Source organism: Tetrahymena thermophila (genome assembly GCF_000189635.1).
Source record: "Tetrahymena thermophila SB210 genomic scaffold scf_8253886, whole genome shotgun sequence".
Taxonomy (NCBI): Eukaryota; Ciliophora; class Oligohymenophorea; order Hymenostomatida; family Tetrahymenidae; genus Tetrahymena; species Tetrahymena thermophila.
In genome coordinates this window covers 66,628-91,840 of record NW_002475958.1, presented here as the reverse complement: position 1 = coordinate 91,840, position 25,213 = coordinate 66,628, and the positions used below count along the sequence as shown (strand labels likewise).

Here is a 25,213-nt window from a genome sequence, read left to right as displayed (position 1 = left end):
TGTCATGTAAAGTATTTAAAGTATTATCTACTATTTATTTATCAAGAATACAAAAGTAATCTCAAAAAGTTAATCACTCAAGAATATTATTTATTTATGTTTACACATTTTGTGTTGATTTGAGTTGAGGACAATTTTATTTAGTTATAAAAGAATTTTTCTAAATTTATTTTCTCCTTAAAGTAATAATAATTAATATGTTTGCATATTAAATAAATTTAACAAAATTGTTTCCCTGCTAAGATTTAATTATTTATTTGTAGCATAATCTGAAAATTAAAAACTATTTTTAAAGTTAAAAAATATGCATTATCTTATTTATAAATCTAAGCTATTTTTCATTTTCGTCAAATTTTATGGATTTTAAGGTTCATTAAATTGAGTTTTCAATCTATTTTTGTTATGGCATAAATTAATGAATCCAATTTCTTCTAAAGAAATCTAACTTCAATTACTTCTTTTAGATATCAATTATTACAAAATTAAGAATTTAAATTTCCTAAAATAAAAATCTGTAAGATTTTTTATGGTACGATTTATTTTTGCGTATTATGACCAATATTTAACTATTTGCTAAATGTTGATTCTTTTTTTAAGTGTAATTCATAAAAATTACAAATTTATAAAGGCAGAGTTTAGTAGACATTTTTACTTAAATTATCATAAGAAATGTTTATTGTTAGAATTGCTTCATGTATTAAAGTGAGTAATATAAATATATTTATATTTATTATTTAAGCATTGCTTAGCTTAACTATATCATTTCATAATTTTATTTTCAAATCAAGGAGGTTGGAATTCAATGTATGTAACACCCTATTTTAATTACAATTAATCTTTGGTAATAGTACTCTATTTGATGTTATAATGTAATCTTGAGTAAATCACTCAAATCAAATTTTAAATAATTAAAAAATGTTGTGAATATTATAAAAGTTTTTAAACGAATATTACTTATTTTAATAATAAAACTAATTAGTACAAAGTTTTTTATTTTATTTTGGTGTTTTACCTAGGATAATTAATTTACTAATTTATATCACAATTTAAAGTATTTAAAATTATTTTTAAGTCAAATAATTTACATAGAATTCAAATTATTCCTAATTTTTTCTTTTTCTATTTCAAATAAGTTATGGTTAATTAATATTATTTTTAGGATCAACATGTATAATTTCATACTTTTCATTTTTGTGTTTTATCAAATTCATTGTTAAATAAGATTTAGAAATTGAGAATTTAATCAGGACTCGCTTCACTTTGGTCTTGAATTTAATTTTAGCTATCATTTTATTCGTCCTTTTTACTTCAAATAATATTTAAAGATTCCTATTTAATTATTTGTTGATGTTCCTATTTCTTTTTGGAAAGCAAATCCTGATTTAAAAATTTTAATTATTGTTTAAAAGCTATTATCTGTTATTTAAATATCATCTTTAAATTTTTTTGATCTTAATTATTAAATGTTTATTATCTTAGATAATTTAAAAAAAAACAATCTTTGTTGATAATTTGACTTATTTATTTAAAAAATTTAATGTATGCTATCTAAATTTTATTATCTTCTTCTATTTTTTAAAGTTTTATTTATTATTTTTTTAATTTTTTTCTAGAGGTTTTTGTTCAGCTATACTATCCTGAATAAGTCAGTAGATCTGAAGAAACACTACAATCATATTTAAGGGTAACAGTGAATTCTAGATTATGTTTTTTATTATTTATTACCTATTTCAGCAGAAACTTATAAATCTAGAATTTAATATTTAGAGGTGTTTAATGTTTTTTATATTTAATTAAAACTCCTAATTAGTGAACTAATTACTATTTTTTGTTAGAATAGGTAAAATATTTTATTTAAATTCTCTTTTAAGTGGTTCTAGGTAATAATAAAATCCATTTCTTTCCATTTTCTTGTAAAAAATTTACCTGAAGAATATTATCCAAACAAGCTACCGAAAAATAATTCTTGATAAATAGCAGCTGATTTTGAGGGAAATTTCCTTGAATTTATTCAACTTCCATTTAGCTTATATAATTTATTTTTAAATATTATCTTTCTCATAATAAATTTATTATATTTACAAAGAAAATAATTAAATAACAAAAAAAAATTATTTAATTATTATATTTTATAAATATTTTATTTAATATTAGTAAGCAAAATTAATTTATTGCAAATTTTTATAAATATAATGAATTAGAATTGACCCAAAATTAAAAATATTGTTATGGAAAAAAAAATATATAATTATATAAGAATTTAATATTAAACAAATATTATTGTAGTCCTTGAAAAATAGAATAAAAATAAGTGTGATATCAATAAGGCTAATATGTATTTAATTTAATTGTTTATATTTGATTGAAATTCGTAATAGTAAGGAAAAAGCGAAATAAAATTGAAAGTTAAGTTTATAAAAACAAAAAATTAAAAATATTTTGTAAAAATAAACAATTTTATTTGATTAAAAAATAAACAAAAACTTTTATTTTTTAGTTTGAGAAAATTACTCTCTTAATAAAATTAAAAAAAAACTTTCAATTATCAATGTGTAAATCCCAATGAGAGAAAGATTATTAGAAATGCAAATTATTCTAGATTATATTTTTATAAGCTATTAAAGACAGTAATTATTATGAAATCATTAATTCTTTTTATATTAAAATATGTGCCAACTTTTGAACAGGAACTATCTTTGTTTATTCTTCTCCATTATCTTCCATTAATTATTATTCTATCATAAATTTTTTTAACTCAATTAAAGAAATTATATCTTCCCTTCTAAATTCTGAAACAATTTATTCAAACAAGTCTATATGTTTAAGTTGTATAGAATGTTGAATTGATAAAATCTATATGTGTAAAAAAATGATAAACTGATACTAATTATTTGCTTCTATTTTAATTAAAATTAATAAACCTTAGCAAACTTCTTTAAATATCTAATCAATATTTTCAATTCCTAGCATATTAAATTGATTTAAGAGCAGAATTAAATATTATTATAAAACAAAATTAAATTTTAACTTTTTAAAACACATTTTTATTATTTAAAAACTTTAATCATAATGGCCAACATCTTATAACACAGAAGATAAATTGCAAAGTGTATGGTGATCTTCTGGAATAATATTCAGAGCTTTATAAAAACATTAAATAGATTTTATTATGGTTTCTTGAGTTCCTATTATATGATATTAGACTCCTAAATTTGTAATATTCATTTAAGATCTTGGTTATAGTTCTATAGCTTTTTCATAAAAAAATATAGATTTTTATACATCTTCTTTTTTTACATCATCTCTACTATCTGTAATACTTTAGGAGATATCTCCGAGTTGATGATAAAACCAAATTTAGACCATAGGTTAATCATCATAATCATTTAATTTTGAAATTAAAATTTGGTAAGATTTTTCATTACCTTTTTAAATGCGATAAATTAATGCTAAGCAAATATAATAGAAGCCATTTTTTTCTCCTTAGTAATCATAATATTATTTGAAAATAGTTTAAACCAAACTTCTACCTTTATTTTAGAAATTACAGAAAATGTTATCTAACAAATATGAAGTGTTTTCAAAGTAGTATGGATCTTCTTGATAAACTTACAATTACTATTTAAGAGATTCGCTTAAATCATCATACATTAAAAAGAATCCGTAGTACGTTCTAACTTAATACAAATAAGGTTTTTATTAAAGAATGATTTTACACCTCTCCTAACATTTTGCATATTCAGAGTTAAAATGTAATAATCTTACTTCTTCTATATCTAAAATATCTTACTATACTTACATTACTTATATTTATTCCATACTTTTTGAAAATATTTATTAGGATATTTATTCATTTATATAAGATATTAAATCAATAAGTAGAGTTAAATGCCTTTTTAATTCAATAGGTTATACTAATGATCTTTGAAAATTTGTTTAAATTCGAATTAATATTTCATTTACTTATGAATTAAAGTAAATAAATGCTTAGAAATTTCTTGAACGAAAAATTCAAAATGTTTAATCAAAGTTAAAACATTCCCCCAAAAAGTTTGTAAATTATCTTACTTAAATCGAAATGGCATTTTACTCTTTATCAAAAATTGAGCTAAATAAATACCAGGGATAGGTCTTATAATCATATTATGATTTATATTATATATTATAAATTAATCTTTTTGAAAACATTTATTAGGATATTTATTCATTTATATAAGATATTAAATCAATTAATAGAGTTAAATGTCTTTTAAATTCAATAGGTTATACTAATGATCTTTAAAAATTTTTTTAAATTCGAATAAATATTTCATTTACTTATTTAGAAAATTCTTGAAACAAAAATGCAAAATGTTTAATTAAAATTAGAATATTCCACAAAAAGCTTTACTTAAATCGAAATGACATTTTACTCTATATCAAAAATATCATATTGAGCTAAATAAATATCAGGGTTAGGCCAGATAATTATATTATATATTATGAATTTTAAGTATTTTTTTGAATTATTTAAAATAAAAAATCAAAGACTGAAGAATTTTGCAATTTAAAGTAATTTTATATATTAAAAAAAAAACTAAAAAAGTTTTAAACTTTTAATATTTTAAAAAAATTTTAAATTAATACTTTTTAAAAACAAACTATCAATATTTAAATAAATCCTAAGAAAATATTTTAGGATTAGCCATCCAAAAAGGTGCTATCTAAAAATACTTTTATTCTCATCATTAAAATACTAAAAATTAAGATTTTTAAGATTTCAAATTATTATAAATTATTTCCATCAATATTAATTAAAGGAAAAACATAAAATTCTATTATCATTTATACTTAAATAAAATTAAAAATTTTAAATAGAATCTAAAACAATTAAAGAATCAATAAAAATACTAATATTTGCAGAATATTTTACTGTTTTTATAGATAATAACTTTCAGTCATTAAACCTTAAACACTGTTTTTACATAACCAAACAAACTAATGTATATTATTTATTGAATTTCTATTACCTATAAAAATTACTCAAATGAGAAACCATAAAGTGGTCAAAGTATTTAAAATAATTTTTCAAGCATCTTTAAGATTAATTTGATTAATTTATAAAATCTTATAAATTTTCCCTTTCTAATGTTTTGTAATAAAAAAGGTATTTAAAAATTTGATTTTTTCAAAGGTCATATCTAATCATAGCCAAACTAAAAACATTATTAAAGAATATTACAATTAAAATTATATTTTTAAAGTATTTATAGTATATATCATTATATAAAGCTAATAAGTTGATAGGAAAAATGTATAATTTTAAAAATAAAAAGCATATTATCTTATATTTTATATCTGATTAAATCAAATATTTTGTAAATATTTTCATTTAAATATTTTATATTAGCGTAAGTACAAGTTATTATATTTAATTTTAGAGATAGATAAATCAAAATCTTATCTCCCACTTATAGACATATTTTCATAAATCTTTAGAATTGGTAAAGCAAAGATAACATCAGTAAAAATAACAAGAAAAATATGAATAAGAGTAATTTTACTTAAGAGAGTTTAAATAAAAAGTTTAAAAAATGTTCTTAAATGAATAACTTTGTTTATTTCTTTCTGATAAAAAATATTTTTTGAAAAGTGAAAAGCTATGAAGTTATTAATTAAAAATCTTTTAATAAAAAGCATATTAGCTATTAAAAAAAATAAATTGTGATAGTAGTTACTAATATGAAGTTTATTTGATAGTATGATTTCTAAAATACATATTTTATTATAATTAATTAAGAGATATATCTAAAATACTAATTATATATAGCAACTTCTTGTTGAATTTTCGAAATTATAAATATGTTATTTATCAAATTTAAAAAACTTAATTATATCGATGAGCAAAAAAGAATACAAAAATTGCATTAATACTCTTTACAATCAAGAAAAAGAATTTTAGTGAAAGCTTTTTAATTCAACTAAGTATTTTTACATAAATTATGACTCTCTTTTTTTTCAAAATTTTGTTTGTTTCTACAATCAAGAGAAAGGACTTTCATCCTATAATAATATGTGTTTGGAATATAGGTGACGTTTTCTCATAAAAGGAAAATAGCGTTCAGTAAGACATCTCTAATATTACTATATTTCAACATATTTATCATGAATAAAGATAATAGATTTACCCTTTAGGCTAATAAAAGCCTAAATTTTATTAATATATTCATTTATAATTATAATCTGAGAGATTCTGAGGGATATATTTTTGAATTTATTCAACTTGGATTTAAGTAATAAAAATTAATTTAAAATATTATCTTTCACTTAATTTAATATATTTACAAAAAAATATAGGCTCGAAAATACTTTAATTCTCATCAGTAAAATATTAAAAATTAAGATTTTTAAGATTTCATATTATTATAAATTATTGACATCAATATTAATTAATTAAAGGACAAACTAATTGAATTTTTATTTATATTTGAAATAAAATTATTTGAATGGTAAATAAAATTTTCTATTTTAAATAGAATATAAAATAATAGAATAATCATCAATAAAAATACTAATTTATGAAGAATGTTTTACTATTTTAAAAATAATAACTTTCAGTAATTTACCCGTTGACACTGATTTTTACATAACATAACAAACTAATGTATACTAATTATTGAATTTCTTTAACTTATAAAAATTACTCTATTGAGAATATCATAAAGTGGTCAAAGTATTTAAAATAATTTTTCAAGTATCTTTAATATTAATTTGATTAATTTATTAAATCTTATAAATTATCCCTTACTAAAGTTTTGGAATAAAAAAGGTATTTACAAATTTGATTTTTTAAAAGGTCATATCCAATCATAACCAAACTTAAAATATTGTTAAAGAACATCACAATTAAAATTATATTTTTAAAGTATTTATAGTATATCTTATGATATAAAGCTAATAAGTAGATGGGAAAAATATAAATTTTAAAAATAAAAAAGCTTAGTTCATCTTATATTTTATGTCTGATTCAATAATATATTTTGTAAATATTTTATATTAATGTAAGTAAGAGTTATTATATTAAATTTTAGAGATAGATAAATCAAAGTCTTATCTCCCACTTATAGATATCTACTGATAAATCTTTGGTAAATTGGTAAAGCAAAGATAATATCAGTAAAATAGCAAAAGAAAATATTAATAATAGTAATTTTACTATCAAGAGATTAAAAAAAAGTTTATAAAATGTTATAAAATTATTAAATTTGTTTATTTCAGATAAAAACATTATTAGAAGTGAAAAGCTATGAAGCTTTTAATTAAAAATCTTTTAACAAAAGCACATAAGCTACTAAAAAAAATAAATGGTTATAGGAGTTACTAATATGAAGTTTATTTGATTGTATCATTTCTAAAATATACTTTTTATTATAATTAAATAGAGAGGGATATCTAAAATACTAATTATATGTAACCACTTATTGTTAGATTTATGAAATTAAAAAACTGTTATTTATCAAAATAAAATAAAATTCATCAATTTTTTGTGTTAAATTTAAAAAAGATGATTAAAATTTATAACTAACTTGTAAAGATCTTAAAACTTACTTATATCGAATTTGAGTAAAAAAGAATAATAAAATTGACACTAACACTCTTGACAGGAAAATAATTGTTTTACAAATAAAGTTTATAATATATTTTAAATTATTTAAATTTGACAAAATAAAACTCAAAAAACTTAAATTAAGATGATGACAGATATTTCATTCAATCATACAAATCATAATAAACAATGTGAGGATTTATGATCATTTAAGGAAAAATAAATTTTTAAAATATTATTAGTTAGGAAATAGCAGATTACATTTACTATTTGATATTATTTATTAATTAGTAATATATATAGTCGTAATTTGAGTAGAGACTAATTTCTATGTAGTTATCTATCCAAAATTTATATAAATCATATAAATATTCATCATTTTATAGATTTAAATAAACACTTTATATCTATGATATCACTTTTTATGTTTAAATAACATCTAAAATTTATTTTGCTTTCACAATAAACTCAATTTTAACATAGTAAAAATATTTATTGTTTTCTATTTTTTTCTTATTAAAGTCTCTTCCTATTATTTCTATGCTTTCATACTCAAATAAAATATCCTTAATTATGTTTATTCCATAAGTCTCTTAGTTATAAAAAGTATCAAATATTTAAATTTATTTTATATTTTTATTTTTAATATCCTTACTATTCTTATCTAGCTAAATAAATTCTAGCATAGAATCTAATTCTATATATTTTTTATAAATATACTGTTTCATTATCACTTGAGATATACTTTAAAAAAGTAGGATTAAAAAACTTATTACTAACAATATTAAAATAGTAACTTTAAATGAATATAGTTACTAATTATTATTATTATTTGTTGTTTAAAATACAATCCAAAATGCTATTAGAAGATAAAGCTTAATCAATAACTCAAAAATAATCATAGAATTATATATTTTATAGCCAATTTTATTTAAAATGTCAAATACTTAATTCTTTTTTTTTCTATAACTGAGTACTATATGTAATAGTTATTTGATAATGATTATAATCAAAAACATATATTTTTCTCTAGTTTAGAAGTTATTTTTCAAACGGAGCCATAAATGCTTAATTAGTAAAACAATAAGCACACTTAAAATTGCCAAGACATAGTATTAAAGATTATAATGATTCCATATTAAGCAAAGTGACCAAAAGTAAGTAAAAAATTAAAAATAGGAATACGAATATTAAAAAAACCAAATCTTTAACTTTGACAATTTATCAATATTAAACATGGGATCCATAAATTTAAAAAAAGCTATTGTAAATGGCGCAATGTATATCAATATTAAAATAATTGAAATGAAAACCACGTTTAGAAGAATATATTAAACTTTTAAAACCCAAACTATACTCATCAAGTACAAAGGAATGTTAAATAAGAATATAATTGCACCCTATGCTACTATACCTTCTTCTAAATACATACTATGCATTTTATAGGTAATCATGAAGTAAAACTCGTCCAACTAAGCCAAATTAAGTATTAAAATTAAAATGGACTCTAATTTATTTGTTTTTAGAGAAGATATTTCTATAATCCAACTAAATAATCTTTCTATAATATAAAAGCTAATAAAGCAGTAGATGTAGCTTTTTTAATCTTCCTTTAAATATTTTAAAAATTAGAATAAGATAATTTAATGATAGAATTTTACGTTTATATATTGATAAAAGAAATAGAATTGAATTCCTGTATTTAGCTTAACTATAGTGAAAATGAATCCTTTAATAATATTTTTTTCCATTTTTATGTTTGTTTATTTTAAAGTTTCAATAATAATTTGTTTGTTTTTTCTATTTATAGTTAATATTCAAATTAAAAAATATATGGCTATGATTTTAGAATTATTAAAAACAAAATTTGATTAATATCATAGCTGATTAAAAGAGACAAATAAGGTTTGATAGATACTTTAACTTAGTTTATATAATAATGGAAGATATTTATTTTTATTAATTAAACTTTAATAAATTAAAAACTCTAGCTGAGATATTTTTTAAATTAAAAATAAAAGTTCAATTTATAAAAAATAAAAAAAAATATTTTAGAAATTTGTGATTAAATATAAATATAAAAAATTAATATAATCTAAATTCTTATTAATTAATATTTATCCCTAATAATTTTTTTCTTAAAACAATTAAAATCTTGAAAAAAAAGAATAAAAATAAGTATGATATTTATAAGGCTTAAATGTATTTTTAATACAGTTTATTTGATTGTTTATGCTTGTTTGAAATTGATAATAGTAAGGAAAAAAGACAAATAATATTGAAAGTTAAATTATAAAAATAAAACAAACTGAAAATATTTTGTAAAACTAAACAATTTATTTTACTTACTTAAAAAACCAATATAAACTCTTATTTTTTAGTTTGAAAAAATTACTTGAATGCCTTAATAAAATAAAAAAAAACTTTCAATAATCAATGTGTAAATCCCAATGAGAGAAAGATTATTAGAAATGTAAATTATTCTAGATTATATTTTTATATGCTATTAAAGACAGCAATTATTATGAAATCATTAATTCTTTTTATATTAAAATGTTTGTCAACTTTTGAACAGGAACTATCTTTGTTTATTCTTCTCCATTATCTTCCATTAATTATTATTCTATCATAAATTTGTTGAGCTAAATTAAAGAAATTATATCTTCCCTTCTAAATGCTGAAACAATTTATTCAAATAAGTCTATATGTTTAAGTTGTATAGAATGTTGAATTGATAAAATTTATATGTATAAAAAAATGAAAAACTGAGACTAATTATTTGCTTCTATTTCAATTAAAGTTTATATCCCTTAGCAAACTTCTCTAAATATCTAATCAATATTTTCAATTCCTAGCATATTAAATTGATTTACGAGCAGACTCAAATATTATTATAAAACAAAATTAAATTTTAACTTTTTAAAACACATTTCTATTATTTAAAAACTTTAAGCATGATAACCAAGATCGACTAACACACAAGATAAATTGCAAAGTGCATAGTGATCTTCTGGATTAATATTTAGGGCTTCATTGTAATATTAAACAGATAATATGTAGGCTTCTTAAGTTCCTATTCTATTGTATTAGACTCCTAAATTTTAAAGATTCATTGTAGATCTTGGTTATAATTCTAACCCTTTTTTAAAAAAATTCAGAGATTTTTATACATTTTCATTTTCTTCATCTTCTCCATGATTTGTCATATTTAAGAAGTGACATCCAAGTTGATGATAAAACCAAGTTTAGACCATAGGTTAATCATCATAATCATTCACTTTAGAAAATAAAATTTCGTAAGATTTTTCATTATCTTTTTAAATGCGATAAATTAATGCTAAGCAGATATAATAGAAGCCATTTTTTTCTCCTTAGTAATCATTATATTATTTGAAAATAGTTTAAACCAAACTTCTACCTTTATTTTAGAAATTACTGAAAATGTTATCTAACAAATATGAAGTGTTTTCAAAGTAGTATGGAGCTTCTTGATAAACTTACAATTACTACTTGAGAGATTCATTTAAATCATCATATATTAAAAAGAATCCGTAGTATGTTCTAACTTAAAACAAATAAGGTTTTTCTTCAAGAATGACTTTACACCTCTCCTAACATTTTGCATAGTCAAAGTTAAAATGTAATTATCTTACTTCTTCTATATATAAATTATCTTAATCTACTTACATTACTTATATTTATTCTAATCTTTTTGAAAATATTTATTAGGATATTTATTTATATAAATATTAATTAAATCATTTAGATTATCAAAAATCTAATGTTTAGCTAAATAAATATTAGGGATATGCCTGATAATTAAATTAGATATTAAAATTTTAAGTATGTTTTTGAATTATTTAAAATACAAAATCAGAGTCTGAAGATTTAGTTTTCATTTAAAATAATTTTATTTATTAAAATATAATAAAAAAGTAATAAACTTTGAATATTTTTTTAAAATTTTTATTTAATACTTTTTAAAAAGTATCAATAATTCTAATAAATCGTAAAAAATTATTTTAGGATTAGCTATCTAATAAGGAAGGTGCTATCTAGAAAATATTTTATTTTCATCATTAAAATACTAAAAACTAAGAATTTTAAGATTTCAATTTATTATTAATTATTGATATCAAAATTAACTAAAAGACAAACATACAATTGAATTTTAATTTATATTTAAATAAAATTATTAGAATTGCAAATAAAATTTTCTATTTTATATAGAATCTTAAATAATAGAAGAATCAATAAAAATACTAATGTTGACAGAATATTTTATTATTTTTATTAATAACAATTTTCAGAAATTAAACCATTAACACTACTTTTTAAATAACTAAAGTAATTAATGTATGTTAGTTATTAATTTCTTTAACTTATAAAATTACTCTATTGAAAGTACCATAAAGTGGTCAAAATATTAAAAATAATCATTCAAGCATCTTTAAGATTAATTTGATTAATCTAAATAAAATCTAATAAATTATTCTACTCTAAGATTTTGGAATTTTATATTAGTGTAAGTATGAGTTATTATATTTAATTTTAGAGATAGATAAAACAAAATCATATCTCGCACTTTTAGATATCTATTGATAAATCTTTGGTGAGTAGATAAAGCAATGATAAAATCAGTAAAAGTAATTTTGAAAATATTAATAATTTTAATTTTACTATTGAGAGCTTAAATAATAATGTTGTAAAATGAATAATTTTTTTTATTTCTTAAAAAAAATATTTTTAAGAGAAGTGTAAAGCTATGAAGCTTTTAATTAAAAACATTTTAATCGGAAGCATATAAGTTACTAAAAAAAATAAATTGAGATAGGAGTTACTAATATGAAATATATTTGATTGTATCATTTCTAAAATACACATTTTTTATTATAAATTTAACAAAAAAAAGATGATTAAAATTTAATACATGTAAAGATTAAAACTTGCAATATCGAATCGAGCAAAAAAGAATAATAAATTGTGCTAATTTTCACAACAAAGAAAAATATTTTTAAGTAGAAGCTTTTTAATTTAACTAACTATTTTTACAGAAATTATAATTAATAATATTTTTTTTCAATCATACAAATCATAATACGTTTAACAGGGATTTACAATCATATGAGGAAAAATGTGCTTTTAATATGTAATAAGTTAGCAAATAGTAGAACAAGTTTATTATTTGATTCCAGTTATTAATCCTAAATATTGAATATCATAGTTTGTATGAAGACTAATTTAAATGTTGTTATTTATCCAAACTTTATATAAATCATATAATTATTAGTCATTTTAAAGATTTAGATAAACACTTTATATTTCTGATACTACTTTCTTTGTTTAAATTATATCTAAAATTTATTATATTTTCACTTTAAATTAAGTTTGCACTGAGTAATAATATTTATCATTTTATATCTTTTACTTACTAAAGTCTCTTCCAATTATTTCTATGCTTTCATACTCAAATAAAATATTTTTGATAATATTTACTCCATGAGCTTCTTAATTATAAAAAATATCAAATATTTAAATATATTTTACATTTTTATTTGTAATGTCCTTATTATTCTAATCAAGCTAAATAAACTCTTAAACAGAATCCATTTCTAAAAATTCTCTTTGAAAATACTATTTGATTAATACTTAAATTATGGTTTAGTAAAATAGGATGAAAAAACTAATTATCAGCATTATTAATAAGGCAACTTAAAATGAGTATAGATGGTCCTAATTGTTGATTGTTTAAAAAGAAATACAAAATGCTATTAGAAGATATAGCTTTATCAAGAATTCAAAAATAATCATAGAATTATACATTTTTTAACCAGTTTTATTTAAAACATTTATCACTTAATTCTTATTCTATCTTTATCCTATCACTATATGCAATAATTGTTTGATAATGATTATTAAGAAAAGCATTTATTTATTGCAAGCTTAAAAGTTATTTTATAATCGGAGCCATAAACAATTTATTAGTAGAGCAATAAGCACACTGTATACTACCAAGAAATAGTATTAAAAGTTATAATAATTCCATATATAATAGAGGGACCAGAAAAAAGTAAAAAATTGAAAGTATGAATATAAATATAAAGGCCAAAGCTTTATCTTTAAGAAATTATCAATATTAAATCTTTAGTCATCTATAATCATAACAAAAGCTACAGAAAATGGACCAACATATAGCAACATGATAACAATTGAAATCAATGCCACGTTTAGAGGTATAAATTAGACTTTTAAAACCCAAATAATGCTCATTAAGTACAAAGGTATGTTAAATAAGTATATTATTATACTTTAAGCTATTATACCTTAATTTAAATACTTACTTTGTGTTTCGTCTTTAATCATGAAGTAAAACTCCTCCAATTATACCAAATTAAGTATTAAAATTAAAATGGAATCAAATTTGTCTATTTTGAGAGCTAAAATTTCAATAGCCCAACTAAATAGTCTTTCTATAACATAAAAACTAATGAAACTGTAGATGTAGCTTTTTTAATCTTACTTTTTTATTTTTAAGAATTAGAATAAGTAAACAGTAACTTAATAAAACAAAAATGTTACATTGATATATTGATAAAAGAAATAAAATTAAATTCCTGTATTTAGCTTAATAAAAGTGAATATGAATCCTTTAATTATACTTCTTTCCATATCTGTGCTTATCATTTTGCTTAAATAATAACTTTTTAGTTTGTTGTGTTAATAATCAATAATTTGTTTCAAAATAAATATTAAGAAATTAGTTTTATGATTTTTTAATTTATAATAGCAGAAAAATAAATTATCACTAATATTTATTGATAAATAGACTAAGAATGTGAAAAAAAGAGAAATTTGAAGAAAGACTAAATTATAATTATCATAAAAGATATTTTGTTCCAGTATTTAGTTATTTTGAAACAATAGAAAAGCTTAACATGAAATAAATCCTACTAAATTAATGCTTACATCAAAAATATTCTATTAACTAAAAGCAAAAAATAAATAACTTTATAAATTTGATTTAAAAAATTTTTATATTTCTAAATTTCATTTAAAAAATCTAAATATTAAATTCTCATTATCTTTTGCAAATCCTGAAAATAAAAATTCATTTTTAAATACAAAAAATAAAATTTTTTTATTTTTGAGATACATACTCTACATCTAAATAAAAATTTCGTTATTTGGAAAAATAGTTATTTTGTAATTAATGTAATATTTTTTAATTATTATAATTTAACAAAATAAAACTCAAAAAACATAAATTAGGATTTTAAAAAGTATTTCATTCAATCATATAAATCATAATAAACAAAGTGAGGATTTACGATCATTTAAGGAAAAATAAATTTTTAATATATTATTAGTTAGGAAATAGCAGATTACATTTATTATTTGATATTATTTATTAATTAGTAAAATCTATAGTCGTAATTTGAGTAGAGACTAATTTCTATGTAGTTATCTATCCAAAATTTATATAAATCATATAAATATCCATCATTTTATAGTTTTAAATAAACACTTTATATCTATGATATCACTTTTTATGTTTAAATAACATCTAAAATTTATTAAGCTTTCATAATAAACTCTATTTCAACAGAGTAAAAATATTTATTGTTTAATATCTTTTTCTTATTAAAATCTCTTCCTATTATTTCTATGCTTTCATACTCAAATAAAATATCCTTAATTATGCTTATTCCATAAGTCTCTTCATTATAAAAAATATCAAATATTTAAATGTATTTTACATAATTATTTTTAATATCCTTACTATTCTTATCGAATTTAATAAATTCTTGAATAGATTCTAATTCAATATAATCTTTATATTTATACTGGTTTATTATTACTTGATCAATACTTTAAAAAAGAAGGATTAAAAAACTTATTACTATCATTATTAAAACGGTAATTTTAAATGAATATAGCTGCTAATTGTTATTGTTATTATTATTATTTGTTTTTTAAAAAACAATCCAAAATGCTATTAAAAGATAAAGCTTAATCAATAATTCAAAAATAATCATAGAATTAAAGATTTTGTAGCCAAATTTATTTTAAATGCTAAATGATGAATGTTTCTTTTTTCTATATCTGAATACTATATGTAACAATTATTTGATAATGATTATAATAAGAATGGTATATTTTTCCATAGTTTATAAGTTATTTTATAAACGGAGCCATACATGCTTTATTAATAAAACAAGAAGCACGCTGTATACTGCCAAGAAATAATATTACAAATTATAATAATTCCATATTAAGCAAAGCGACCAAAAGTAAGTAAAAAATTAAAAATAAGAGTACAAATATTAAAAAAACCAACACTTAAACCTAAACAATTTATAAATATTTAACTCAAGGCTACCTATTATAGATAAAGCTGTAGTAAATAGCCCAATGTATATCAATAATAAAAGAATAGAAACGAATACCATATTTAAAGGCATAAATTAAACTTTTAAAACCCAAACTATACTCATTAGGTACAAAGGAATATCAAATAAGAATGTAATTACACTCTTTTCTAATATTCCTTCTTCTAAATACTCTCTACGCCTATCTTAGCTAATCATGAAGTAAAACTCATCCAATTAAGCCAAATTAAGTATTAAAATTAAAATAGACTCTAAATTATTTCTTTTTATAAAAAACATATCAGTAATCCAACTAAATAACCTTTCTATAATATAAAAGCTAATGAAGCAATAGATGTAGCTCTTTTAATCTTACTTTTTTTATTTTAAAAATTAGAATAAGAAAATTTAATGATAGAATTTTACATTTATATATTGATAAAAGAAGTAGAATTGAATTCCTGAATTTAGCTTTACCATAGTAAAAAAGAACCCGTGTATTATTTCTATTTCCATTTTTATGTTTATTGAAAGTTTAAATAATTATTTGTTTGTTTGTTTCTTTTTTTGTTTGTTTGTTCTATAAATAATTTATATTAAAATTTAAAAAATACAGCAAAATGTCATTCAAAAATTTCGTCATTTGGAAACGACTAGATAAGTGAATGGCATTTATTATTTTAAAATTAAATTTTATTAAATAAAAATGTATAATAGAAAATTACACAACTGCCCACGTGGCATACATTAAATTTTTTAGATTGGGTCTGGGGCCGGCCAATTTTAAGATTTAAAGTAGATTAAAGTTAATTTAATAAAATCTTTAATTTCTATTTAAAAATATATATTTAAAAAAAATCAATTTATTTATTTAATGCAAAATTGGTGTTATTTATATTTGAAAAATTACATAATATTTATTTCGATGATTATTGAGAATCAAATTGGTTAATGACAATAGTAGTATTTTATAGATATGATAATTCCTTATTTTGCCTTATCTGAGGGATTTAGAGGGAGATATCTTTGAATTTATTCAACTTGCATAAAAGTTATAAAAATTAATTTTAAATATTCTCTTTCTCTTAATTAATTTATTATATTTACAATTAAAAAATTTAAATAACAAAAAGATTGTTTAATTATTACACTTTATTAGTACTTATTTAATAATAGTTTGCAAATTATACTAACTAATTTATTTGAAATCTTATAAAAATTATGAATTAGAACTTAGTGAAAATTTGAAATTTTGTGATATAAAAAAAAGTATAATTATATCAGAATTTAATACTAAACATGTATTGTAGCCATTGAAAAATAGAATAAAAATAAGTTTGATATTTATAAGCCTTATATTTTTTTTAAATACAATTCAATTTTTAAATTTGTTTGAGATTAATAATAGAAAGGAAAAAAGACAAATAAAATTGAAAGTTGAATTTATAAAAAAACTTAAAATATTTTATAAAAATAAATAATCTTATTTGAATAAAATTAAAACTTTTATTTTTTAATTTGAAAAAATTATTTCAATGTTTTAATAAAATAAAAATAAACAAACATTCAATTATCTATGTGTAAATCCCAATTAGAAAAGGATTATTAGAAATTTAAATGATTCTAGATTATTTTTTTATAAGCTATTAAAGAAAGAAATTATTATGAAATCATCAATTATTTTTATATTAAAATATGTTACAACTTTTGAACAGGAACTATTTTTGTTTATTCTTCTCCATTTCCTTCCTTAATTAATTAATTATCTGTTTATCATAAATTGTTTTAATTCAATTAAAGAAATTATATCTTCCCCTCTAAAGGCTGAAATAATTTATTCAGACAAGTCTATATGTTCAAGTTGAAAAGAATGTTGAATTGATAAAATTAATAAATATTAAAAATTATAAAAGAGAAACTAACTATTTGCTTCTATTTCAATTAAAGTTAATATTCCTTAGCAAACTTCTCTAAATATCTAATCAATATTTTGAATTCCTAGTTAATTAAATCGATTAATGAGCAAACGTAAATATAATTACAAACCAGAATTATATTTTTACTTTTTAAGACACTTTTCTAATATTTAAAAACTTTAATTAAACTAACCAAGATCAGCTAACACACAAGAATGATTGCAAAGTGTTAAGTTATCTTCTGGATTAAAATTCTCTACTTTTTTATATTATTAAATAGATTTTTGGTAGGCTTCTTGAGTTCCTATTCTATGATATTAGACTCCTATATTTGAAAGATTCATTGTATTTCTTGGTTATAATTCTAATGCTTTTTCAAAAAAAAACAGAGTTTTTTGTACATTTTCATGTTTTTGAATTAATTTAAAATAAAAAATCAAAGACTGAAGAATTAGATATTATTTCAAGATATTTTATTTATTAAAAATATAATAAAAAGTAATAGAATGCTAAACTTTAAAAATTTAAAAAAAATTTTTTATATAAATTAATACTTTATTACAAATTTTTGTAAAAATAATGAATTAGAACTTTGGCAAAATTTGAAATTTTGTGATAGAAAAAAAAAGTATAATTATGTCAGAATTTAATACTAAATGTATATTCTTGTAGCCCTTGAAAAATAGAATAAAAATAAGTATGATATTTATAAGGTTTATTTGTACTTTATAATCAATTTATTTGATTGTTTATGTTTGTTTAAAAATGGTAATAGTAAGGAAAAAGGACAAATAAAATGAAAGTTAAATTTATAAAAACAAAACTGAAAATATTTTGTAAAACTAAACAATTTATTTTTCTTACTTAAAGAATATATATAAACTATTATTTTTTAGTATGAGAAAATTACTTGAATGCCTTAATAAAATAAAAAAAATTTCAATAATCAACGTATAAATCCCAATGAGAGAAAGATTATTAAAAATGCAAATTATTCTAGATTATATTTTTATAAGCTATGAAAGGAAGTAATTTATATGAAATCTCCAATTCTTTTTATATTAAAATGTTTGTCATCTTTAGAACAGGATATTTCTTTGTTTCTTCTTCTCCATCTAAATATGTTGATTATTATTCTATAATAAATTTATTGAGCTAAATTAATGAAATTATATCTTTCTTTCTAAAGGCTGAAACAATTTATTCAAACAAGTCCATATGTTCAAGTTGTATAGAATATTTAATTGAGAGAATTTATATGTGTTAAAAATTCTCAAAGAGAGACTAATTATTTGGTTCTATTTCAATTAAAGTTAATATCCCTTAGCAAACTTCTCTATAGATCTAATCAAAATTTTGAATGTCTATCATATCAAATTCATTTAAGAGCAGACTCAAAAATATTTCAAAAAAAGAAGAATTAAGTTTTAAGTTTTTAAGACACTTTTCAAATATTTAAAAACTTTAATCATAATAACCAAGATCAACTAATGCACTAGAAAAATTGCAAAGTGCATACTGATTTTCTGGAAAAATATCCAGTGCTTTTTTATAATATTAAAGAGATTTTTCTCTGGCTTCTTGAGTTGCTATACAGTTGTATTAGACTCCTAAATTTTAAAGATTCATTGTATTTCTTGGTTATAATTCTAATGCTTTTTCAAAAAAAAACAGAGTTTTTTATACATTTTCATTTTCTTCATCATCTCCATGATTTGTCTTATGTTAGAAGTGACACCCTAGTTGATGATAAAACCAAGTTTAGACCATTGGTTAATCATCATAATCATTTAATTTTGAAATTAAAATTTCATAAGATTTCTCATGATCTTATTAAATGAGATAAAGTAAAGCTATGCAAATATAATAAAAGCCATTTTTTTCTCCTTAGTAATCATTATATTATTTGAAAATCCTTTATGCCAAACTTCTGCCTTTATTTTCGAAATAGATAAAGTTATCCAACATATATGAAGTGTTTTCAAAGTAGTATGGAGCTTCTTGGTAAACTTACAATTACTACTTGAGAGATTCATTTAAATCATCATACATTAAAAAGAATCCGTAGTATGTCCTAACTTAAAACAAATAAGGCTTTTTTTAAAGAATGACTTAACACTTCTCCTAGCATTTTGCATTTTCAAAGTTAAAATGTAATTATCTTACTTCTTCTATATCTTAAATGTCTTAATATACTTACATTTCTTTTATTTATTAGGATATTTATTTATATAAAATATTAGTTAAATCAATTAGAATATCAAAAACCTAATGTTTAACTAAATAAAGATCAGTAACAGGTCTGATAATTAAATTTTGATTTTTATTAGAATATTATCAATTTTAAATATGCTTTTGAATAATTTAAAATAAAAAAATTAAAGACAAAAAGAATTAGAAGATGCTTTTTCAAATAATTTTATTTATTAAAAAATGTTATAAAAAAGTAATAGAAATATTAAACTTTAAATCTTTTTTAAAAAAATTTTATATAAATTAATACTTTTTAAAAACAGTTAATATACAAATCAGAATCAATAATTACTAAAATTAATTAATAAACAAAATTTGTTCCAGTTTTTAGTTACTTTAATACAATAGGAAAGATCAACATTAAATAAATCTTACTAAATTAATACTTTCATTTAAAAATATTCTATTAACTAACAGTAAAAAAATCATTTTATTAAATTGATAAAATTTCATTTTCAAAATATTAAATTTTCATTATCAAAAGCAAATCCTAAAATCCTGATATAGTATTTTGATGTCTATCTCAAAAATAAAAAGTTTTTTATTTTTTGTTTTTAAAAATGAATTTTTATATTTTAATTATTTGGCAAAATTATATTTTTAAATTATTTAAATTTGATAAAATAAAACTCAAAAACTGATTTAAAGAAATATTTCATTCAATCATACAAATCATAATAAATATAGTGAGGATTTGTGATCATTTAAGGAAGAATAAATTTATAATATATGGCAAATTAGGAAAAGGCAGATTACATTGACTAATTGATTTTAATTAATAATTATTAATATTTATTGTCGTAGTTTGTATGAAGACTTATTTAAATATTGTGATCTATCCAAATTTTATATAAATCAGATAAATATTCGTCATTTTATAGATTTAAATAAACACTTTATATATCTGAAGTCACTTTCTATGTTTAAATAACATCTAAAAGTTATTATGCTTTCACAATAAACTCAGCTTAAACATAGTAAAAATATTTATTGTTTTCTATTTTTTTCTTATTAAAGTCTCTTCCTATTATTTCTATGCTTTCATACTCAAATAAAATATCCTTAATTATGTTTATTCCATAAGTCTCTTAGTTATAAAAAATATCAAATATTTAAATGTATTTTACATTTTTATTTTTTATATCCTTACTATTCTTATCTAGCTAAATAAATTCTTGAATAGAATGTAATTCTATATATTCTTTATAAATATACTGTTTTATTAGTACATTGCTTATACTTTAGTAAAGTAGGATTAAAAAACTTATTACTAACATTACTAAAATGGTAACTTTAAATGAACATAGCTACTAATTAATATTATTATTTGGTATTAATAAAAGAATCCAAAATGTTATTAAAAGATAAAACTTAATCAAAAATTCAAAAATAATCATAGAATTATTGATTTTGTTTCCAATTTAATTTAATAAGATAAATTCTAGATTTTATTTTCTAAGCTTGAGTACAATATGTAACAATTATTTGATAATCATTATAATAAGAATGAAATATTTTTCGCAAGTATAGAAGTTATTGTTTAAACATAACCTTAAATAATGTATTAGTAAAACTATAAGCTCGCTTTATACTACCAAGACATAGTATTAAAGATTATAATAATTCCATATTAAGTAAAGTGACCAAAAGTAAGTAAAAAAGTGAAAATAGGAATACAAATATTAAAAAAAAAACTTAAATGACCATTTATCAATATTAAACTACTAGTAACTCATAAACATAATAAAAGCTAGAGTGAATGGCCCAATGTATATCAATAATAAAATAATTGAAACGAGCACCACGTTTAAAAGCATATATTAAGCTTTTAAAGCCCAAAATATACTCACAAAAGACAAAGGAATGTTAAATAAGTATGTAATTATACTCTATGTTACTATACCTTTTTCTAAATACTTATAAAATATATCATAGTCTTTGATGAAGTAAAACTCGTCCAATTATGCTAAGCTAAGTATTAAAATTAAAATGGACTCTTATTTAGTTTTAAGATAACTTAATTTATAAGCCCAGCTAAAAAATCTTTCGCTAATATAAAAGCTAATGAAGCAGTAGATGTAGCCTTCTTAATATTACTTTATACATTTTAAGAATTAGAATAAGTAAATTTAAAGATAGAATTTTACATTTATATATTGATAAAAGAAATAGAAGTGAATTCCTGTATTTATCTTAACTAAAATGAAAATTAATCCTTTAATTATATCTTTTTCCATTTTTATATTTATTTTAAAGTTTCAATAATAATTTGTTTGTTTGTTTGTCTGTTCTATAAATAATTAATACTTTAATTAAAAAACATAAAGCTAAATGATTTTAGAATTATTAAAAAGAGATTTGATTAATATGATAACCGATTAATAGAGACAAATAAGATTAGATAGATACTTTAACTTAATTTATATAATAAAGGAAGATATTTTTTAAATTTCAATTTATGTTTATTAATGAAAACTTTATTAAATTAAAAGCTCATATATTTTTTATTTTAAAAATAGTTTAATTAATAAAACATTAAATAAAATATTTTAGAAACTAGTGATTAAATTTATATTTAACAAATTTATATAATCTAAATCATTATTAATTAATACTCATCCCTGATCATTTATTTCTTAAAACCCTTAAAATACTTTAATTATTAGTTTGATAAGCAATAAATATCCTACAATTTATTTTTAAAATGTTACAGTATTTATTTTAAAATTAATATTTTAATACATGATAACCATATTTAATTTATATGATTGCACCTTAATTAAATCAAAACAATCAATATTCTAATAATAAAATAAAACTCTAGGTTTTATGTTTTATAAAAAAATATATTTATGTATTCAAAATGTAAATTTAATTAATTAAATTTATATTTTGGTTTACAAAATATATATACTTTCATTAAATTAAAAAAAAATATTTACAATCAAAAATATGTATTTATTTTAAATACCTTTATTTTTTAATAATTTTTTATTGGATGAAATTATTTATTGTAAAAAATAAACAAAAAATCCATTACAAAATAAATATAATTATCATAGAAAGTAAATATAAAATGTTTTCGAAAATGTGTAAAAAAATTTTTTTAAGCTCAAAATTTGAGAAAAAGGCATTAATTAATTAAATGGTATCAATAATTTAATAAAAACAAAATAATAAAACAATTATAAAAAAGAATGAGTAAAATTAGCAAAATAAATAATAAATATCATATGAAATATCATTATTTTGTTATATTTTAATTTATTGATTAATAATGTAAATAAATAAATAAAAATGTTATTTATTAATTCAGAAATGTATAAACAAACATCTTTTCCGGCAGGTCTCTCCAATACAATTCTTTAAATAAAATTTATCTGTTTATTAATTTTAATAAAATATAATCGCTCAAGTTAGAGTCAATTTAATTCTTTGAGTTTAGGTTAATTATTTAACCAAAATATTTATTATTATATCACTTATCATTTTCAAATAAGTCATAAAGGATTTATTTGGGATCAGAAATCATTGAACTCATCAAGAAATTTTAAAATGCAATTATTTATGCTACAAAAGTTTTAGTTTTGAGCTGTATTTTATTTTTAAATTGGCATAGATTTTCATAACCTTCATCAAGATTTGTAAATACTTATATGTCTATATGGTTTTAAATAAAATATCTATAAAAGTTATAAAGATTGCAATCTTTAATTCTAAAGTGTATTCTTTTGATTTAAGGTAATATCTTCCTATTTTAAATGATTTTGAAAATAGTTTGAGCTGTTAGTAAATACTCAAAAATCACTATTTGATCTTAAAGAACATACACCAACTTCTCTCTGTTAGCATAAAGACTAAAGATTTCGCTATTTTTAAATTCAAATAGAAAGAGCTAAAGCATAATTTCTTGACGTCTAGTATCATTTTGATCAAATTAAATACTAAATATTTTTATATACTAAATTTTCTTGTCTTTGTATATGTATTATTTATTGAGTGTATCTTCAAATTAAACCATTTCATCAAATTCAACTACTTCATTGTTCAAATAGTATTTAATTATATTTACAATAACTGAGTATCCTAAAACAACTGTGTTGATTAGGAGCAGTAAATAGATAAAATATAAAAAGTATTTGATGGACATCTTCTCAAATGCTCCTTAGCAAAAAGCAACAGTGAAGAATATAGATAGTAAAAATTTATTAAAAAGCTCCTATAAAGTCATCTAATTAAATACTTTTATACCATATTGTTTAATTCCTAATCTAAGGTCAGTCTAATCCACAAGCTATATATCAAAAGTTACTTAAAGCATTTATTTCAAAAATATTGTGAATGCTAGATAGTATTTATTTTAACCGTGCAATTCTTGTATATTGGTCATTCTTCTCCATAAAGTCTGAATTGCAATTATAGTAGTAAGGAAATTAATAGGTAGTATATAAAATCCATATTACCTGTATTTGAATAGCAAAGCAACTGACCAAAAATAAGTGTAAAAATTGAAAAATGAGAAGATATATTGATTTTTGAGATAACTAAATAACTAACTATCATTAATACTCTGTTAATAATAGGGTATTATCATCTAGAAATTAATGTAGAAAGGAAAGTTAAGGAATCCAAGCGCTAGAATAGATATTAAAATAACATTTGATATAGTAAATGAGTTATTTAAAACCCAAACAAATGACAATATATATAGAGGAATATGAAATGTGCATTATATCAAAGCTTAAGCTAAAATTCCTTCTTAAATATAAGCTTAATACTATTCATGATTAATAAGGAAGTATATTTCTTCAAGGTATACTAAATTTAGTGGTAGGATTATTAGTGATTATTTTAAGTTTGTTTAGAGACTAATTATTTCAGCTACATAGCTAAAAAGCCTTTCTATCAAATAAAAGCTTATAAAAGTGTACAAATAAAAGCCTTTGTTTTACTAATTTTATAAAATAAAAGTTATTAAATTCGTTTGATAACTAATACTACCTCTATAAACTAATAAAAAAAGAAAAACAGAATGGCTGTAAGCAACTTCACAATTATAAATGATAGGCACTTAAAATCAAATTCTCTCA

General features: G+C 19.3%; 7 protein-coding genes across 7 annotated transcripts; 1 reads left to right on the top strand and 6 right to left on the bottom strand. All coding sequences in view use genetic code 6, as the record gives it.

Annotated features, from left to right (window-relative positions):
- Positions 1 to 2,803: 2,803 nt before the first annotated feature.
- Positions 2,804 to 3,801, bottom strand: TTHERM_01001400 (tetratricopeptide repeat protein; the record flags this gene model as incomplete). The annotated part of the gene is made up of 2 exons (XM_001027489.4): positions 2,804 to 2,853; positions 3,060 to 3,801. The coding sequence occupies 2 exons, from the start codon at positions 3,799 to 3,801 to the stop codon at positions 2,804 to 2,806; spliced, it is 792 nt and encodes a 263-aa protein (XP_001027489.4).
- Positions 3,802 to 7,749: 3,948 nt separating this feature from the next.
- Positions 7,750 to 9,336, bottom strand: TTHERM_001001399 (transmembrane protein, putative; the record flags this gene model as incomplete). The annotated part of the gene is made up of 2 exons (XM_012800950.1): positions 7,750 to 9,195; positions 9,247 to 9,336. The coding sequence occupies 2 exons, from the start codon at positions 9,334 to 9,336 to the stop codon at positions 7,750 to 7,752; spliced, it is 1,536 nt and encodes a 511-aa protein (XP_012656404.1).
- A 675-nt stretch (positions 9,337 to 10,011) lies between these two features.
- TTHERM_01001380 (hypothetical protein) lies at positions 10,012 to 11,322 on the bottom strand (the record flags this gene model as incomplete). The annotated part of the gene is made up of 1 exon (XM_001027487.2): positions 10,012 to 11,322. The coding sequence occupies exon 1, from the start codon at positions 11,272 to 11,274 to the stop codon at positions 10,012 to 10,014; it is 1,263 nt and encodes a 420-aa protein (XP_001027487.2). The 5' UTR covers positions 11,275 to 11,322.
- A 3,552-nt stretch (positions 11,323 to 14,874) lies between these two features.
- TTHERM_001001379 (transmembrane protein, putative) lies at positions 14,875 to 16,581 on the bottom strand (the record flags this gene model as incomplete). The annotated part of the gene is made up of 2 exons (XM_012800949.1): positions 14,875 to 16,329; positions 16,381 to 16,581. 2 exons carry the CDS (start codon positions 16,579 to 16,581, stop codon positions 14,875 to 14,877), a joined length of 1,656 nt encoding a protein of 551 aa, XP_012656403.1.
- A 2,452-nt stretch (positions 16,582 to 19,033) lies between these two features.
- Positions 19,034 to 19,711, top strand: TTHERM_001001378 (hypothetical protein; the record flags this gene model as incomplete). The annotated part of the gene is made up of 1 exon (XM_012800948.1): positions 19,034 to 19,711. The coding sequence occupies one exon, from the start codon at positions 19,034 to 19,036 to the stop codon at positions 19,709 to 19,711; it is 678 nt and encodes a 225-aa protein (XP_012656402.1).
- A 2,258-nt stretch (positions 19,712 to 21,969) lies between these two features.
- On the bottom strand, positions 21,970 to 22,446 carry TTHERM_001001377 (hypothetical protein; the record flags this gene model as incomplete). Its single annotated transcript, XM_012800947.1, has 2 exons — positions 21,970 to 22,219; positions 22,271 to 22,446. 2 exons carry the CDS (start codon positions 22,444 to 22,446, stop codon positions 21,970 to 21,972), a joined length of 426 nt encoding a protein of 141 aa, XP_012656401.1.
- Positions 22,447 to 23,601: 1,155 nt separating this feature from the next.
- Positions 23,602 to 24,513, bottom strand: TTHERM_01001360 (transmembrane protein, putative; the record flags this gene model as incomplete). The annotated part of the gene is made up of 1 exon (XM_001027485.2): positions 23,602 to 24,513. The coding sequence occupies one exon, from the start codon at positions 24,511 to 24,513 to the stop codon at positions 23,602 to 23,604; it is 912 nt and encodes a 303-aa protein (XP_001027485.2).
- Positions 24,514 to 25,213: the final 700 nt, after the last annotated feature.